Below are 20,474 nucleotides of genomic sequence, written 5' to 3' on the forward strand. Positions count from 1 at the left end.
GGATTTTTTTTTACAATTAGGAAATAATATGTCATGTTTTACTGGTACCTCAGCCAGCATTGTGAATGGTTAGGAAATAATATGTGCATGCACTATTTTGACAGAGTGGGAGAAACTGAATTTATACTGTTTTTCATACTAAGATGGACCAAGATATGTGTTGCTTTTGCACATATTTGTTCATTGGTTTAGCAAGACTCTGTTGATTGGGTTCATATATTTTACAATATGTTCAAATCAAATCAAGCTTTATTTATACAGCACATTTCAGACATGGATGCAACGCAATGGCTTCACAGCAAAAAAATGTATAAAAAACTATGAATATGAACAAATATTTGCCACAAACATAAGAGGATAAAAAAAACAGAAGAATAAGAACTGAAAGACTAATGACCCTGAGAAAAATCCATTAATTAAAATATTAAACCCTAACGAGATGGACAAGCCAGCACAGGTGTAACACATTGACTAACGAGGTGACACCAATCTGTGCACCCTACGTGCTAACAAGCTATACGAGCTAAAGTCCAACCTCAAAACATAAATGGAAAAACCAAAGCCAGTAACACCTTAAGACAACAAATATATCCTACATTTTTGTTGGACAAGTTTGCTCTCCACCAACAGAAAACTTCCATTTCTCATTATCAACTACAATGCTTCACCTTCTACAATATAAACATGGTGTCTACTGGCTGTCAACAATGAAAAAACAAGAAAAAACACTTATTTCTAAAAAATAATATACAATCTCATTTTTTTACTCCTTTTTCTTTCTTTAGAATCCTAAAAACTCACTAGCTTCTAGAACTCTCGTCCCCTTGGAACTAGCCCAAACAAAACTCCATCTCCAATACGGAAAAATGTGCAGTGAAAATAAATTGTGATCCATGGAAACACACAGGCTAAATGCAAAACACAAAACATTTTGACTGCCCATGCTTGAGACAATCAGCAACCAAGTTGTTCTTATCACGGACATGTCTGATTTCAAGAGGAAACGCCTGCAATATCCCTCGTAACTTTCCACCTAACTGCAGAGCTTCTCTCTCTTTTCAGGGTTCACTCGATAGGTATGTTGTTGGATCGGGTTCCAGTCCCCAATATCATGCTCTAGTACATTTCGGTTGGCACATCTGAGAATGATCCCTGATATTCTAAAAGCAGGATAACAATTCCAATATAATTGTACACAAAAATTGTTAGGTGGTTGCATAAATAATTCTGATTACTAAATGTTACATGAATTGTAAATATGAAATATCAAAACCAAATGTAACCCTCTGTTAAGTTAATTATTGTCAATACATATTAACTAATGGTGAGGCATGGAATAATAAAACATGTATCTTTTGTCAGGCTGGATGTTTGAAATATGAGTAGGTGATTCGAGTCATGCTTCTTCAGTAGTGGAAAAAAGACAATTAGCATTTGAATGTTGTAAAGAAATACTGGAGTGATGTCAAATTGTTAATAAAATTGATAATAGGCCAATTTATTATACTGAGTCCATGTGTATAGGCTGCAAGTACATTGAAATTAAATTGTTTTCTTTTCAACTTTTGCATAGTCTTATTTTCAACTACATTTTGCTATGTGGGATAGCCCCAATGTCACAGTTTTAATGTGTCCAAATCAATAGTCCAAATGCAGAAAAAGTTTGTGATGAATTGAAATCCTAAACATTAAATGTACTATAGACCCAAACATCTGCCACAATAATCAAAATAAGTATTTTCTTAAAAAAGCACCTTATAAACTGCACAAGCACCAAAACCCTGTTTTGACAAGTAGCAATAAATCACTGATATCGATTCGGGGGGAAATCAGGTAGTAAGTGCTGTTGACACAAACACAACAAAAAAAAAACACATGGAAATGGGAGATATCTTTCACCTCACTGGTTAGAGGACAACCTGCAGAAGACAGTCAGCTACAATTTAGGAGAGATGCATTTAAATTTAGGGGTCGAAAAACTAAGGAACACAACACTTATTTGTCATCAACCATCGATATGTTGAAATCAATTGTGCGATAGGAGGGAGATGAGGTTGCAAGTCCTGTTAAAACTAAAGCAGCAAAAACCACACGGAATCTGGGAATAATGTGTACATCACTGGTTAGAGGACAATTTGTAGAAAACAGCTCGCTACATTTTGAAGTGTTGCATTTTGATTTAAGTGCATCACCAACGTGGTGTGTAACAACTCTTTTTTTGTTAGTCCCTTTTTGTTAAGTCATAAATAGTACTCTTCCAATTCAGGCCTGGATTTTTCCCCTGATGCTGCAATCAATAGAACAGGGGACAAACATTTAGGGTTCTGCATTGTGACATGATTCAAATAATCCTTCTTCAATGTTAAAACATTCTTCATTGTGACATTATTTAATTGATATCATGAAACAATGTTTCTGATGTTTAATCATAGATCTTTTATCAGAGTATTTTTTCCCACATTGATCACAGCTATAACGTTTTTCTCCTGTGTGTATTCTCTGGTGTAAAGTCAGATGGCCAGATCTAGTAAAACTCTTCCCACATTGATCACAGCTATACGATTTTTCTCCTGTGTGTATTCTCTGGTGTAAAGTCAGATGGTCAGATCTAGTAAAACTCTTCCCACATTGATCACAGCTATAAGGTTTCTCTCCTGTGTGTGTTCTCTGGTGAAGAGTCAGCTGGCCAGATGTAGTAAAACTCTTCCCACATTGATCACAGCTATAAGGTTTCTCTCCTGTGTGTATTCTCTGGTGTAAAGTCAGCTGGCCAGATGAAATAAAACTCTTCCCACATTGATCACAGCTATAAGGTTTCTCTCCTGTGTGCATTCTCTGGTGTAAAGTCAGCTGGCCAGATGTAGTAAAACTCTTCCCACATTGATCACAGCTATAAGGTTTCTCTCCTGTGTGTATTCTCTGGTGTAAAGTCAGTTGGCCAGATGTAGAAAAACTCTTCCCACATTGATCACAGCTATAAGGTTTCTCTCCTGTGTGTGTTCTCTGGTGTACCATCAGGCTGTCTGGCCGAGTAAAACTCTTCCCACATTGATCACAGCTATGAGGTTTCTCTCCTGTGTGTGTTCTCTGGTGTATAGTCAGATGGCTAGATGCAGTAAAACTCTTCCCACATTGATCACAACCAAAAGGTTTCTCTCCTGTGTGAATTCGTTGATGTATTTTAAGTTTTAATGAAGAGTTGAATCTTTTCCCACAGTCAGAGCAGCAGTTAGATTTCTTTCCTGTGGGTCTCTGCTGGTGTTTCTTGAGGAGTTCTGATGTGGGGAGACTCTTCACTGCCTCGTCATCATCATCATGATTTTGTTGAGGATCCCCAGAGGATCCACGATTGTCCCGTATCTCTCCTGTGTGAATGACAATGTCAGACAAATGGTTAAAGGCCCACAACACATGAAGTTGTTCAACAATTGATGTCTGTTAAATTTGACAATTAAAACTTCTTCGGGATAGGGGGCAGCATTTTCACTTTTGAATAAAAAGCGTGCCCAAATTAAACTACCTACTACTCATCCCCAGAATATAAGACGTGCATGTCTGTGAGTATAACAGAACTTATGTAGCAGGCAAAACCCAGAGGAGAAACTATTCAGATTTTTTTTTGAGGTCACCCTCTTTTCTGCATTGGGAAACCAGATTTCTAAGGGACTTGTTTGCAATTCCTACCGCTTTCACTGGGTGTCACCAGTCTTTAGAAATTGGTTGAGGTTATTCCTTTGTGTAATGAAGAAGTACAGCCATCTTGAACAAGTGTCACGTCATGTGTACTGTTTAATAGTTGAGCAAGACCAGAAAGCATGCTTGAGTTTGTTGTCTTCCTGTATTGAACACAGATCATCCAGTATTCAAATTGATCAATTATATACATTTAAAAAACCTAAAGTTGTATTACAAAGGTAGTTTGAAATGTTTTGGCAAAGTTTACAGGTAACTTTTGAGATATTTTGTAGTGACGCTAGTCAAGTTGGAACCAGTGTTTTTCTGGATCAAACGCTCCAAATAAATTGACATTTTGGATATATATGGACGGAATTAATCGAACAAAAAGGACCATTTGCGATGTTTATGGGACATATTGGAGTGCCAACAAAATAAGCTCGTCAAAGGTAAGGCATGATTTATATTTCTGCGTTTTGTGTCGCGCCTGCAGGGTTGAAATATGCTACTCTCTCATTGTTTACTGTTGTGCTATCTTCAGATAATAGCATCATATGCTTTCGCCGAAAAGCCTTTCTGAAATCTGACATGTTGGCTGGATTCGCAATGAGTGTAGCTTGAATTGGTATCTTACATGTGTGATTTAATGAAAGGTTGCTTTTTATAGAATTTTATTTGAATTTGGCACTCTGCATTTTCCCTAGCTATGGGCCAAGTGGGACGATTGCGTCCCACCTATCCCAGAGAATCAAGTTAGCAACAATAGTCATATTTTGTCTTGTAAGTTATTCACGTTGTTGAATCTCTAAGCAGTGTGCCAGACAACCTTTGGTCTCCAATATAGGCCCCTTTCTGGGTTTGCTAAAATTGCAGCACGAGGTCAATGCACACACAATTTGATTGCAGAAACTCCTCCCTGCTAATGAGGAGACCACTAGTTATGGATGTAATATATCTGCCTGGAGCAAAAATGGTAAGCGAAGATTTTAGTTTTTAACAATGTATTTTGAATATTACAGCGCGCTATCAGATCAAGATCAGGAGTGCTACTCAAGGAAACTCACATTAAGCTCTGTGTCTACTCACTAATTCGCCACCATGGGGGAAAACTCAGGGGAGTTCTCATAGGCTGACAGCAAAAATAGCATCCATTTCCAGGTTGCTTATGAGTGCATTTCACATTACTTTGGATTATAATTGTAAGGCTCGTTTGAATCATCTGCTTAATATGTTTGTCTTATTGTCGCAAATCAACTGCTTTATACTTTAAAAAAAACTTCAACCAGTAAAATGCTCTTTGGCTAGCTTTTCTATCAGCCTGAAAATGAGGGTTTGTAAACTAAGTGTTAAACAAATTGGCCCACACCATCACCAAACAATAAGATAGTAGAGGTCGACCGATTATTGGAGGATCAAAAGAAGCCGATACCGATTAAATCGGCCAATTTTATATTATATACATATATATATATATTTGTAATAATGACAATTACAACAATACTGAATGAACATTTATTTTAAGTTAATATAATACATATATAAAATCAATTTAGTCTCAAATAAATAATGAAGCATGTTCCATTTGGTTTAAATAATGTGAAAACACAGTATTGGAGAAGAAAGTAAAAGTGCAATATGTGCCAAAAGCTAAACGTTTAAGTTCCTTGCTCAGAACATGAGAACATATGAAAGCTGGTGGTTCCTTTTAACACGAGTCTTCAATATTCCCAGGTAAGAAGTTTTAGGTTGTAGTTATTATAGGAATTATAGAACTATTTCCCTCTATACCATTTGTATTTCATATATATCTTTGACTATTGCATGCTCTTATAGGCACTATAGTATTGCCAGCCTAATCTTGGGAGTTGATAGGCTTGAAGTCATAAACAGAGCTGTGCTTCAAGCATTGCGAAGAGCTGCTGGCAAACGCAGGAAAGTGCTGTTTGAATGAATGCTTACGAGCCTGCTGCTGCCTACCACCACTCAGTCACCGCTCAGTCAAATCATAGACTTAATTATAATAATAAACACAGAAATACGAGCCTTAGGTCATATTTAATTCAATATCGCTCTTCAACGACCCAAGGAGGGGTGGGGCCAAACATGTGTTGTACCTCTTTTCCCTAATTCAGGGAACAGTAATTGTAGTCATAAAGTTACACTCCGTTTCACTCGGTCAACTTGAGGTACAACATACTATGGGGAAATACAATCATTCCCCATGCCGACCCAAACAGATACTAAATGAAATGGCCCATGCCAGACCACCCAGACCTGACCCCGCAAGATGCGTCAGTTTTGTAAATATATTCATTGTCTTTTGTTTGAAACACTCCTGTCAATATTTAGTAAGGACGCACACCTGATTACTCATATAGAAGTAGGACTAGTCTACCTGTCCTGTGCGTAAATGTAGGCCTATAAATGTGCTCATTTGGGGATGTCTTAACGCACCACCACTAATGAGTTGTGGAGCTTTTCAAAGCACATTTTTTTCCACCTCAAACAGCAAGTAAACAAAGTGAACTGATTGCCCCCCATCCATCTTCAGAGATCGTGCTGCTAGGTGACCTAAACTGGGACATGCTTAACACCACCGCCATCCTACAATTTAAGCTTGTTGCCCTCAATCGCATACAAATTATTAATAAATCTACCAGGTACAACCCCAAAGCCATAAACACGGGCACCATCATAGATATCATCCTAACCAACTGGCCATCTAAATACACCTCTGCTGTTTTCAACCAAGATCTCAGCGATCACTGCCTGTATCTGTAATGGGTCAGCGGTCAAACGACCTCCACTCATCACTGTCAAACGCTCCCTGAAACACTTCAGCGAGCAGGCCTTTCTAATCGACCTAGACCGGGTATCCTGGAAGGATATTGACCTCATCCCATCAGTAGAGGATGCCTGGTTATTCTTCAAAAATGCCTTCCTCACCATCTTAAATAAGCATGCCCCATTCAAGAAATGTAGAACCAGGAACAGATATAGCCCTTGGTTCTCCCCAGACCTGACTTCCCCTAACTAGCACAGAAACATCCTGTGGCGTTCTACATTTGCATCGAACAGCCCCCGTGATATGCAACTTTTCAGGGAAGTTAGAAACCAATATTCACAGGCAGTTAGAAAAGCCAAGGCTAGGTTTTTAAAGTAGAAATTTGCTTCCTGCAACGCAAACTCAAAAAAGTTCTGGGACACTGCAAAGTCCATGGAGAATAAGAGCACCTCCTCCCAGCTGCCCACTGCACTGAGGATAGGAAACTCTGTCACCACTGTTGGGGAATAATCAGAATTGGTTGGTAACATAGGTAAGATGTTTTATATTCATCATATGTTTATAAGTTACTTCTCATCAGAATGATATTTTTGTATAATACTGTGGCGGGGTTGCAGTTCTATGTCAAGACTAAGTTGTTTGGGCCGGAGATAGGGGAGAGGTCAAGCGTGTATCTCTTAGCTCCACAATGTCTGTGTGTCAGTCAGTGTGTCTCTGTGATCTTGTCAAGATAGGATGGATTTGATATATGCCTGTTGATATGGAGGATTGGTTTATGGTTCTGAGTTTGAGAAAATAACATAGTTTAGGAGACAGCTGAACGATTTATTATGTCTATGCTGTCTGACTATGTGTGTTTTTTGCTATTAAAGGATCTCAGTTACAATGTGGAAGGAACTCTCAGAGAATTCATTGATAGACACTGAATTGATCTGAGAGTCACAGGGTTGTGATAGAGCTCATATAATTAAAGATGGACTTTGATAACTAACTCTGACTTGTGTGTGGTTTGCTTTCATGATTTCGTAAATAGAGGAAATTTCCACAACATTTGGCGACGAGGAGGGGATGTGAATCTTCACTCGGTGACCATTCCTGACGATCTAGGTAAATAAATCGTGCACAAGGGATCCCCTAAACTTGGGATCTCAGGGAAACCACACTTCGGGAACGAAGCAGCTGGACCAACCTTTGATTTGAGAGGAAGCGAGCCGAGTGGATACCACATCTCGAAATGAGTTTTTTATAAAGAAAATGGTGAGCGAACCACACACAGATTTGAAGTAGAGTTTTTTAATTATGCCTGTTACGTATACTCTGAGCGTGAATTCCTTTGTAAGGAAGGCACCTTGGCGGCGTAAGCAGGGCCGAGTCAGAGGAGAGTAATCTGGGGGTTTTGTGGACTCAAAAGATACTCTGCACTGTCCGGTTGCCAGTGATCAAGAGCCCTCCTGACACTGAATTGATCACAGTGGGGATTTGGTGAGGTCTGTCGGGGTGAGGGGCCAGGGGACTGTGTGTTCTAGGTGAAACATGGCACTTGGTGAAGCCCTATTGGAAGAAGGACCTCATTCTGTGCGTCTGTGTGATTGGCTAAGTGACCCTCAGATGTGGTGAATTCCAATTATTTTAAATGTGCTAGCCAGGTATGCCCTGGGTTACTCTGTGTGAGTATTTTGTTATGGGATCACTAGGTAATAGTTGTCGGACCGTTCTGTGTGAGCGGGGTAGGGTTGACTCTGTGTGGGCAAAACTTTTTATGTTCTGATGTTCTGTGTGGACATCTGACCAATCCTGTGTGGGTGATCCTGAAACTTCTGTATGAGTACCTAAGATTTCTAAAGTTTTATATGGATTCTGTGAATTATTTGAAATTATGATAAATTGTATGTGTGTATAATCAATTACTAGAGATTTGATAAAGTAATGCTGAGAATGATTAGATACAATTTAAACCACCCATTCGTAGACGTACGTAGGTTTTGAGTTGGTATCTTAAATGGATAATTTGATAAAGATGAAGTTTTTAAGCACTATTAAAATAATCTACAAAATCTGGGAAATTGAGCTCTAGAAACTGATTAGAGTGTGTCCACTTTTGGTTATCTTACCCTAACGATGTAACTATAAAACGCATATTGGATTATCTCCGTCTGGGTGAAACATTTGAAATTTAACTGCCCTTAAGGTCTGAACATGTTATATTTTTTCTTCCCAGTATGAGAGAAGTTGTGGGATTTATTGAATAAACTGAATAAAGTTAGAGAGAATTAAGGGGGAATCTCGATGTAATTTATAATGTCATAAAAAGCCTAAGGTTTTCTATCAAACTAATTATCATTGCGTGATTAATGTGATGTAGTAAAGTAATTGAAATACGTTGCATAAGTAAACAATCTACTTTTATTAAAAGGCGCAATATCTGTTTCCTTGTCATTAACTGTCGATTTTATTCTTTGATTGCTAATATATTCATTTGGAATTTGAGAATCATAGTTGGAGTAACGTTTGTACTATTAAAATTGGGCTATTATTCTTCTGGGAATTGCCGATAGTGACGTATTTTGATTTTACTTGTAAATGGGGTTTATTTGCGGAGAAACTTAGTTTTTCACATAGCATTGGTGGTTCAGTGGTAGAATTCTCGCCTGCAACACGGGAGGCCCGGATTCCATTCCCAGTCATTGCGCTGACTGAATTCTGAGTTTTTGATTGTAAAATAATCTATTTGTATGTTTTGCCTGGAAAGTTATGGTCACTAGTGTTTGTATAAGATATAAACTGAACGTTTTAATAGCTTGTCTGGTTCAAATTGAGAGAAGGGATAAATTGAACGTTTTCAATAGATTGTTTAGGTTAAATTGATAGACTTATTCAACTTAAAATAATAACGAAGCGAATTCTGATGCAAGACGATGTCTGTTCACTAAATTATCTGCTGGAATAATGTATTGAAAATTGAGTCATTTAAATGAATGTATCAATAGAGAAGACCTAAGTTACCTAAGTTAAAGAAATTCTAAGACCTAAGTTACCTAAGTTAAAGAAATTCTGAATGATAGCGGGGAGAGAATGGCAATGGAAAGTGATTACCGAAATATTTTTCATTCTTATAGATTGACTGACGCATGTTATAATTTTGGCGCTGCACGTGTTATTTTTAAAGAAATAGGATACATTTCATAAGTGTGGAGAGCAAAGAGAAGAGGAAGTTGGGTTTTAATCTTACGATAGAGGTAAGGAAAAAAAGTTGAAATGAGAGGGGTTATCTTTTTGCCCACTGGGGGAAAAAGAAATAGGAGAGTAGATCTGAAAATTGTGAGTGAGTAAGACATTGGGAGAATATATTCTGATGGTTATTGATTCTTGAACCTGTAACACCAGTTAATTTGAGCAGGAAAGTTCATGTAGTCTAACATTATAGTATGTTTCCATTATGTGGAACAATGTCAGGTCATTAAAGGTGATTGCTGGATTGAGTAGTATGAGAGCCTGTTGGCAGAAGAGTAAACTAATATGTTAAGTGGGGGAGTATCATAGATTTTAATTTGTGTTGTTACCGCAATAGTCAAAATAATTTCATATGTTTTGGGGAATGAAAGCTTTGTGGATATGAGTGGGAAAAATAATAAGTTTGTTTTGATTTTTACGCTGATGAGACAGCGCCAACTTTTGAAAGATTTTAGATTTGTTAAAAAAAAAAAAATCAGGATTGGTTTTTACTAAATTTATATCAACAGGTTGAAATTATTAGGTTGCTGATTAAAAGTTTTTTTAGGAGTTGATTTAACTTAATTAAACATTATCATACATATACATTGATTTGATTAAAACTTATGATTAATGATTTGAGATAGTGGAATTATCATTAGGTTTGGTTTATAGTTTCACGTTTGAGTTTCTGAATTGATGTAGTGTAAGAATACTAACTAAGTGTTTTTGTGTTTTCTCCGGGAAAATTGATATTTCACTGTCTCTCTCTGGAATGTTTCCAGGGACTATACTCTTGGGGAGAGTGAGTGAATTTGAGGCCATAAACTACAACATTAAAGGGGCCTGGAAGTTTTTTGTTTTAGTGCAAGGGTATTAAAGGTATCAAAGGGGAACTCACCACATGGGATTTTAATGAGTTTTTATTTTCTGACTTTTCATTACACACGCAAATTCTTTTGATAAAGGAATGTTCTGGGAACATGGAAATACAAAAATGTTGGAACTAGTTGATTATTGTTTGCAAATAGTTTCATATAGTGAAAAACACTGCTTTGAAGGGTTTTGTATGACCTATGACCTTCCGATGACTTTCCGTTGTGGCTTGATCACCCGCATTGGAAAGCCATTTGGATAATGAAATTATGGTCATTTGTAATACTGCTTTCAAAATAATTTGTGTAATTGGTAAATATGTTTCTTAGCCATATTTGTAATTTGGACCACTGTGAAGGGTATTGCTTTTAACTAAGGGTATGCTGCTTTAAGTCTATTTTCCTATGACCATAGGGGTTTAAATCATTTCTCTTTGTGGAGTTTTTTCAGTTTAGTGATTTTAATTTGATTAGGTTAGCTGAAATTTTGTTTTACATTTCTTTTCAGTTTTGTTTTACATTACTCTCATACGGAGAGATGTGTGTAAAACATGGGGGAGGATTCAGTTTGAGGGTTTGAATTGAAGTTATACAACTTAAGTGATATGTGAAGGAGTGTATTGTTGAGTGTATTGTATTTGTTGTGTTTGTTTTGTTCTATTCCCGAGGTATAGGTCTAACTTCTTGATCCTTGGCTCTACGATGGAGTTGACAGTAAGATGGGGAGTATAAACCAATTTGAAAGAATAGTTTGATATTCTCTGTGAAATGTTTAGATATGTGTATTAAGAATAATTGGTAAAAGTAATCATTTATCATGTAGGTAATGAACTGAACTAAACTGTTGTTCTGATCTGTTCTTTCGAGGTTATCATGAAAAGTGACATCAGACGGTATCTTAATGCATGGAAGAGATCATTGGACCGAATAGTGGGTGTACATCAAAACCCCCTCTAACTGGCTGAAGAAGAGTGACAAAGTCGTCGAAGGAGGCTTTCCAAACCACTTCTACCGAGAGAAAAGAACCAAGCCAGAAATTGGTGTACAGTATCAGATCTAAGCTATCAACTGCTTTTCTTTCATGGTTCTCTCATACTGTGATGAGGCTACTTGGAGTGATCATGGAGAAAGATCTGTTCTAACATTTTCTTATGATGCTGGTATATTGGTTGACGAATGACATGAGACATTGAAATTGGGACATTATCATGGGCCATCCACTTTGAACAGTAAAGCTATCTGAAGAAGAACAAAAGAGACACCAGAAGATGCAGTGGGGTTGGTCAACTGTGCCATTAACTGGTTTATACTTTTGTGGTATCAGGTTGATTGAAGAGGTCTACACTATGTAAATTGTAGTAATTTAGATTAAGAATGCATTGAGATACTGATCTGTATTATAATCATGATTAAAAAAGTTAATAGAATTATGGGATAATTATACTGAATGTAAGTAAATCTGCTAATATTGATGTGTGTTAAATTGAGGTTTTTATTTTGAGTGATAAGACAAATTTGAATCACTGAGGAATGCTATTCTAAATATTGGTTGGATAAATAGTTGGGTTGTTACTTATTATTTGGAATATGAATGATTTCACTGCCCTATTCTCCATTCCTAAGTATATTTCTGAGCATGAGGACTTAGAGGGATGTCTGTCCTATATGTTGTGAGGAGGCCTGTGTTTAGACACTGATTCTCATGTAACTTAGGGAGCATTTCTAAATATTGGTTGTGTTTTTATTTTCCTCAAATGGATTATTCTGTGTTATTAAACATGTGCAAGTTTGTCTTGTAGAATAAAGGTTGTAAACTTAGTTTCAGAAGGGAGAAAGCTTACATATAAGTTAAAGTATTTGACATTGAGGGGATTTGAATTTTTATATTGAGTATATAATTAATATTTTGATTCTTTAGGAGGGACAATGTCCCTTGAGAGGGGAATGTTGGGGAATAATCAGAATTGGTTGGTCACATAGGTAAGATGTTTTATATTCATCATATGGTTATAAGTTACTTCTCATCAGAATGTTATTTTTGTATAATACTGTGGCGGGGTTGCAGTATCTGTTCTATGTCAAGACTAAGTTGTTCGGGCCAGAGAGAGGGGAGAGGTCAAGCATGTATCTCTTGGCTCCACAATGTCTGTGTGTCTCTGTGATCTTGTCAAGATAGGATGGATTTGATATATGCCTGTTGATATGGAGGATTGGTTTATGGTTCTGAGTTTGAGAAAATAACATAGTTTAGGAGACAAAGCTGAACGATTTATTATGTCTATGCTGTCTGACTATGTGTGTTTTTTGCTATTAAAGGATCTCAGTTGCAATATGGAAGGAACTCTCAGAGAATTCATTGATAGACACTGAATTGATCTGAGAGTCACAGGGTTGTGATAGAGCTCATATAATTACAGATGGACTTTGATAACTAACTCTGACTTGTGTGTGGTTTGCTCTCATGATTTGGTAAATAGAGGAAATTTCCACGACACCACTGATAAATCCACTATAATTGAGAATTTCAATAAGCATTTTTCAGCGGCTGGCCATACTTTCCACCTGGCTACCCCTACCCCGGTCAACAGCACTGCACACCCCACAGGAACTCGCCCAAGCCTTCCCCATTTATCCTTCTCCCAAATTCAGTCAGCTGATGTTCTGAAAGAGCTGCAAAATCTGGACCCCTACAAATCAGCCAGGCCTGACAATCTGGATCCTTTCTTTCTAAAATGATCTGCCTGAAATTGTTGCAACCCCTATTACTAGCCTGTTCAACCTCTGCTTTGTGTTGGCTGAGATTCCCAAAAATTGGAAAGCTGCCGCGGTCATCCCCCTCTTCAAAGGGGGGGGACACTCTTGACCCAAACTGCTACAGACCTATATCTATCCTACCTGTCCTTTCTAAGGTCTTCAAAATACAAGTTAACAAACAGATTACTGACCATTTACAATCCCACCGTACCTTCTCCACTATGCAATCTGGTTTCAGAGCTGGTCATGGGTGCACCTCAGCCACGCTCAAGGTCCTAAAAGATATCTTAACCTCCATCGATAAGAAACAATACTGTGCAGCCATATTCATTGACCTGGCCAAGGCTTTCGACTCTGTCAATCACCACATCCTCATCAGCAGACTCAAAAGCCTCGGTTTCTCAAATGATTGCCTCGCCTGCTTCACCAACTACTTTTCCAATATTCAATGGGTCAAATAGGAGGGCCTGTTGCAGTCTCTATGGGGGTGCCACAAGGTTCAATTCTTGGGCCAACTATTTTCTCTGTTGTGGTAGCAGAATCAGAATTAGTTAGGTAGCATTGATAAATAAGATGTTTTATTTACATAATAATGCTTGTGAGATATTTGTCATTAGGATGTTCTCTTTTGGATAATACTGTTGGCAGTTGCATTTTCCTCTCTCTTCTCTAGGGCTTAGTCACTAGGGGCCCAGAGAGGGGAGAGGTCAGGCTTGTCTTCGTATGTCAATGTAACTGTTAAACCATGTGATGCTATGAAGAATATCAGAAGGGGAAGAGGACAGAATGGAGGTTTGTCTTCTTATGGGAATGTGTCTGTAACTATTGTATGTCCCCTCTGAGGTTGCCCTCATCTTGATTTAGTATATGACCTAAGAGGCTCACTTTCTTTTCTGATCTTGTCCAGGAGGGAGTGTACTTGAGATGGGAGTATATAGAATTGACAATTGATATATGCAATTGGATGAGGTAATTGTTTGGTACTATGTTGTACCAAGAACGAGATAGGAACTTTGTTTAGGAGACCAAACTGAATGATAATTTATAGCTAATGCTATCTGTCTATGGGATACTCCTCTTTCAAGTAAAAGGCACTTTGTGAAGTTCCTATTATCTGTGGTTTGTCATGTCGATTAGGGGTGGATCTTTGCTATAAAAGATCTCAGTTGCCATTTTGTAAACACTCAGAGAATTCATTTATAGATACTGAATTGATCTGAGAGTCACAGGGCTATGGTGAAGCTCATATATAATTAAATATGGACTTTATAAAATAACTGACTTGTGTGTGGTTTGCTCTCTTAATGTTTAGTAACACAGGATATTACCACGACACTGTTTACATCAATGATGTTGCTCTTGCTGCTGGTGAGTTTCTGATCCACCTCTACGCAGACGACACCATTCTGTATACTGGCCCTTCTTTGGACACTGTGTTAACTTCTTATGGTATAGGGGATGCTTGCGTCCCACTTGGCCAAAAACCAGGAGAAATGCAGCGCGGAAAATTCAAATAAATTCAAATAAAAATCTAACTTTCATTAAATCACACATGTAAGATACTCAATTAAAGCTACACTCGTTGTGAATCCAGCCAACATGTCAGATTTTAAAAAGGCTTTTCGGCAAAAGCATAAGAAGCTTTTATCTGATGATAGCACAACAGTAAACAAAGAGGGTAGCATATTTCAACCCTGCAGGCGCTACACAAAACGCAGAAATAAAATATAAAATATGTCTTACCTTTGATGAGCTTCTTTTGTTGGCACTCCAATATGTCCCATAAACATCACAATTGGCCCTTGTGTCGATTAATTCCGTCCATATATATCCAAAATGTCAATTTATTTGACGCGTTTGATCCAGAAAAAAACAGCTTCCAAAATGCGCAATGTCACTACAAAATATTTCAAAAGTTGCCAATAAAAACTTTGCCCAAATATTTCAAACTACTTTTGTAATACAACTTTAGGTATTTTTAAATGTTAATAGTCGATCAAATTGAAGACGGGTCTATCTGTTTTCAATAGAGGACGAGAGGAAACTAACGCTACTTTTCAAGTCTTGGCCAACTCTCAACAGCGTTACCCTTTTCCAGGATGGCCCTACTTCTTCATTGCACAAATGAATAACCTCAACCAAATTCCAAAGACTGGGGACATCCAGTGGAAGCGGTAGGAACTGAAAACAAGTTCCTAAGAAATATCGTTTGCCATTGAGATCCCAGTGAACAGACAGAGACCTAAAAAACAAATCTGAACGTTAGTCCTCTGGGTTTTGCCTGCTACATAAGTTCTGTTATACTCACAGACATGATTCAAACAGTTTTAGAAACTTCAGAGTGTTTTGTATCCAAATATACTAATAATATGCATATCTTTATTTCTTGGCATGAGTAGCAGGAAGTTGAAATTGGGCACGCTATTTATCCAAAAGTGAAAATGTTGCCCCCTATACCTTAAGAAGTTAACTACCCTCCAGACGAGCTTCAATGCCATACAACTCTCCTTCCGTAGCCTCCAACTGCTCTTAAATACAAGTAAAACTAAATGCATCCTCTTCAACCGATTGCTGCCTACACCTGCCCGCCCGCCCAGCATCACTACTCTGGACTAAAAGTTGAGCGATTAATCGGAATGGCCGATTAATCAGGGCCGTTTTCATAACAATCGGAAATCGGTATTTTTGGACACCGATTTGACAGATTTTTTTATATTTTTTTTACACCTTTATTTAACAAGGCAAGTCAGTTAAGAACACATTCTTATTTTCAATTACGGCCTAGGAATGGTGGGTTAACTGCCTTGTTCAGGGGCAGAACGACAGATTTTTACCTTGTCAGCTCGGGGATTCAATCTTGTAACCTTACAGTTAACTAGTCCAATGCTCTAACCACCTGCCTCTCATTGCACTCCACGAGGAGCCTGCCTGTTACGCGAATGCAGTAAGAAACCAAGGTAAGTTGCCAGCTAGCATTAAACTTCAATCATAATCACTAGTTAACTACACATGGTTGATGATATTACTAGTTTATCTAGCGTGTCCTGCGTTGCATATAATCGATACAGAGCGCATTTGAGAAAAAGGACTGCCGTTGCGTCAACGAGTACCTAACCATAAACATCAATGCCTTTCTTAAAATCAATACACAACTATATATTTTTTAAACCTGCATATTTAGTTAATATTGCCAGCTAACATTAATTTATTTTAACTAAGTAAATTGTGTCACTTCTCTTGCAACAGAGTGGGGGTATATGCAGCAGTTTTGGCCGCCTGGCTCGTTGCGAACTGTGTGAAGACTATTTCTTCCTAAGACAGCCAGCCAACTTCGCCAAACGGGGGATGATTTAACAAAAGCACATTTGCCAAAAAAGCACAATCGTTGCACGACTGTACCTGACCATAAACATCAATGCCTTTCATATAATCAATACACAGAAGTATATTTTTAGCTAAAAGAAATCCAGGTTAGCAGGCAATATTAACGAGGTGAAATTTGGTCACACGTTCATTGCACGCAGAGTCAGGGTATATGCAACAGTTTGGGCCGGCTTGCTCGTTGTGAACTTAATTGCCAGAATTTTACGTAATTATGGCATAACATTGAAGGTTACAATGTAACAGGAATATTTAGATTTATGGGTGCCACCCGTTAGATAAAATACGGAACCCTTTCGTATTTCACTGAAATAATAAACGTTTTGTTTTCTAAATTATAGTTTCCGGATTTGAGCATATTACTGACCAAAGGCTCGTATTTGTGTGTTATTATGTTATAATTAAGTCTATGATTTGATATCTGATAGAGCAGTCTGACTGAGCGATGGTAGGCAGCAGCAGGCTCGTAAGCATTCATTCAAACAGCACTTTTGTGCAATTTGCCAGCAGCTCTTCGCTGTGCTTCAAGCATTGAGCTGTTTATGACTTCAGGCCTATCAACTCCCGAGATTAGGCTGGTGTAACCGATGTGAAATGGCTAGCTAGTTAGCGGGGTGCGGGCTAATAGCGTTTCAAACGTCACTCACTCTGAGACTTGGAGTAGTTGTTCCCCTTGCTCTGCAAGGGCCGCGGCTTTTGTGGAGCGATGGGTAACGATGCTTCGAGGGTGGCTGTTGTTGATGTGTTCCTGGTTCGAGCCCAGGTAGGGGCGAGGAGAGGAACGGAAGCTATAATGTTACACTGGCAACACTAAAGTGCATATAAGAACATCCAATAGTCAAACGTACAGTGGGGCAAAAAAGTATTTATTCAGCCACCAATTGTGCAAGTTCTCAGACTTAAAAAGATGAGAGGCCTGTAATTTTCATAGGTACCCTTCAACTATGACAGACAAAATGAGATTTTTTTTCTCCAGAAAATCACATTGTATGATTTTTTATGAATTTATTTGCAAATTATGGTGGAAAATAAGTCTTTGGTTACCAAAATAAACAAGCAGGATTTCTGGCTCTCACAGACCTGTAACAACTTCTTCAAGAGGCTCCTCTGTACTCCACTCGTTACCTGTATTAATGGCACCTGTTTGAACTTGTTATCAGTATAAAAGACACCTGTCCACAACCTCAAACAGTCACACTCCAAACTCCACTATGGCCAAGACCAAACAGCTGTCAAAGGACACCAGAAACAAAATTGTAGACCTGCACCAGGTTGGGAAGACTGAATCTGCAATAGGTAAGCAGCTTGGTTTGAAGAAATCAACTGTGGGAGCAATTATTAGGAAATGGAAGACATACTAGACCACTCCCTCGATCTGGGGCTCAACGCAAGATCTCACCCCGTGGGGTCAAAATGATCACAAGAACAGTGAGCAAAAATCCCAGAACCACACGGGGGGACCTAGTGAATGACCTTCAGAGAGCTGGGACCAAAGTAACAAAGCCTACCATCAGCAAGGGCATTGAAGATGAAACATGGCTGGGTCTTTCATCATGACAATGATCCAAAACTCACCGCCTGGGCAACGAAGGAGTGGCTTTGTAAGAAGCATTTCAAGGTCCTGGAGTGGCCTAGCCAGTCTCCAGATCTCAACCCCATAGAAAATCTTTGGAGCGAGTTGAAAGTCCGTGTTGCAAAGCAACAGCCCCAAAACATCACTGCTCTAGAGGAGATCTGCATGGAGGAATAGGCCAAAATACCAGCAACAGTGTGTGAAAACCTTGTGAAGACTTACAGAAAACGTTTGACCTCTGTCATTGCCAACAAAGGGTATATAACAAAGTATTGAGATAAACTTTTGTTGTTGACCAAATACTTATTTTCCACCATAATTTGCAAATTAACTCATTAAAAATCCTACAATGTGATTGTCTGGATTTGTTCTCCTCATTTTGTCTGTCATAGTTGAAGTGTACCTATGATGAAAATTACAGGCCTCTCATCTTTTTAAGTAGGAGAACGTGCACAATTGGTGGCTGACTAAATACTTTTTTGCCCCACTGTATGAAGGCCAGCAGGACGAGGTGGTTCGGGAAGAGTTTTTTTCTTCTTCTAGTTAGGCTATATTGATGTAATGGCATGAAAGAAATGGCTGAATATTTTACAATGACTTATCAACAGCTCTAACAATTTTACCCCCACAGGAAATATACACTGGAAATTCTAGAATATACTATAGATCCTAGAAACCTGCTTAAACTATAATTCTGACCTCATGGATGGTCAGTCCTTGTATTCATAGTGTAGTGAATTCAGGGGGTAGCCCTGAGCTGAACTCAAACCTGGGTCCAGTGACTGTCAAGCCAACACCTTATAACTGTCTAAACTTCTTGACGAGGTCGCTAGGATTTGGGTTATGGTTGCTACAATAGCTTTCTCTATGAATTTGAGAGTGGTTACATTTCTCCAGCCCCTATCCCTCAGATGTTAACCAAACAAATTCTTTAGGCAGCCATTTAGTTTCTGTTCAAATCCTAGGTTATCCATTTAAAAAAGCCACGCAACAATCAATCTGCAGTTGAAACAATAACAAAGCTGTAATTCCACCACTGTTTTGCTAATAAGATGATGGATGGGGCTGGAGAAATGCAACTGGTCTCAAATTCATAGACAGACCTACGGATGCAAGGACTGACCATCCATGACATCAACATTATAGATTTAACCATGTTGAGGCTATACAGTGTTGGTTTACATTGGAGTAAAAAAAAGCTTATTTGGGGTTCTGATGGGGTACAACAGTTTAACTAAGCTCATGAGGCATGTGTTATATTCTTCAAGAATCAATGGCTTTAAATAAATAATTTAAAAGTCAAAATATTGGATGTAGCAATTGCAGATTTCCCCTTTAACACCCCACATCAGTTCAACAACTGCAGAGTTTGTACCTCTGTTTTTAAGACAATACTTACTAGTGTTAACATCGTTAGAATCATTGGATGCTTTAAGATGCGTTTGGGAAACCGGACCCAGATCTCCAACCTCCTCTTCTTCCTCCTCCTTTGTGGATGTAACAGCCATCTCCCCCTCTTTCAGTCCAAAAACTACATCCTCCTCTTCTTTTACTGTGAAATCCTCCTCTTCTTTTACTGTGAAATCCTCCTCTTCTTTTACTGTGAAATCCTCTTCTTTTACTGTGAAATCCTCTTCTTTTACTGTGAAATCCCCCTCTTTCACTCTGAAAGCGTCTTCCTCTTTCACTGAAACGTCTTTCTCTTCCTCTTTCACGGTAACAGCCTCACCCTCTACTTGTTTTTGCATTGTAACATCCTTCTCTTCCTCTTCCTCTTTCACGAGAGCTTCTTTCTCCGTCCAGCAGACCCCCTCTCCTTTAGCAGGAGGAAAGTAGCTTAGTGAACTCATGGTCGGAGATGTTAGCTAGCATTAGCGACTAGCCTAGTTCTAAGCTAACTTAGCAAACCAGCTAGCTGAAAAACGTAAATATATAATTAAATAGGCTAACAAGTACATACGGCAGAAGTGTGTTTAATACACAGCGACTAATGTACACCAAACCAGTGTAAAGACCGTGAATGTTGTAGCTATGTTTGCTAGAAAGCTACCGAGGTGTCTGACTAGCTGTTGAAGGAGCGTCCCGTCCACTAGATTATACGTCACACTGGCAGCGTCCCCTGAACCTAAGACGCACATCGCCATCTGCTGACTGGAGTGGGCAACGCAGTTGAGGAACCAAACGTTTTTTTTTCTTATTTATTTCATAAAAGTTTAATATT

The 20,474-nt window shown here is 38.4% G+C and overlaps 1 protein-coding gene across 1 annotated transcript; it reads right to left on the reverse strand.

Annotated features, from left to right (window-relative positions):
- Positions 1-619: 619 nt before the first annotated feature.
- On the reverse strand, positions 620-19,818 carry LOC112253755 (zinc finger protein 239-like). Its single transcript, XM_024425730.2, has 2 exons — positions 19,653-19,818; positions 620-3,365 (listed from the first exon to the last, which is right to left on the reverse strand). The coding sequence occupies exons 1-2, from the start codon at positions 19,759-19,761 to the stop codon at positions 2,386-2,388; spliced, it is 1,089 nt and encodes a 362-aa protein (XP_024281498.1). The 5' UTR covers positions 19,762-19,818; the 3' UTR covers positions 620-2,385.
- Between the last annotated feature and the right edge of the window lie 656 nt (positions 19,819-20,474).

This window comes from Oncorhynchus tshawytscha, linkage group LG07 (genome assembly GCF_018296145.1).
Source record: "Oncorhynchus tshawytscha isolate Ot180627B linkage group LG07, Otsh_v2.0, whole genome shotgun sequence".
In the NCBI taxonomy this organism is placed as follows: domain Eukaryota; kingdom Metazoa; phylum Chordata; class Actinopteri; order Salmoniformes; family Salmonidae; genus Oncorhynchus; species Oncorhynchus tshawytscha.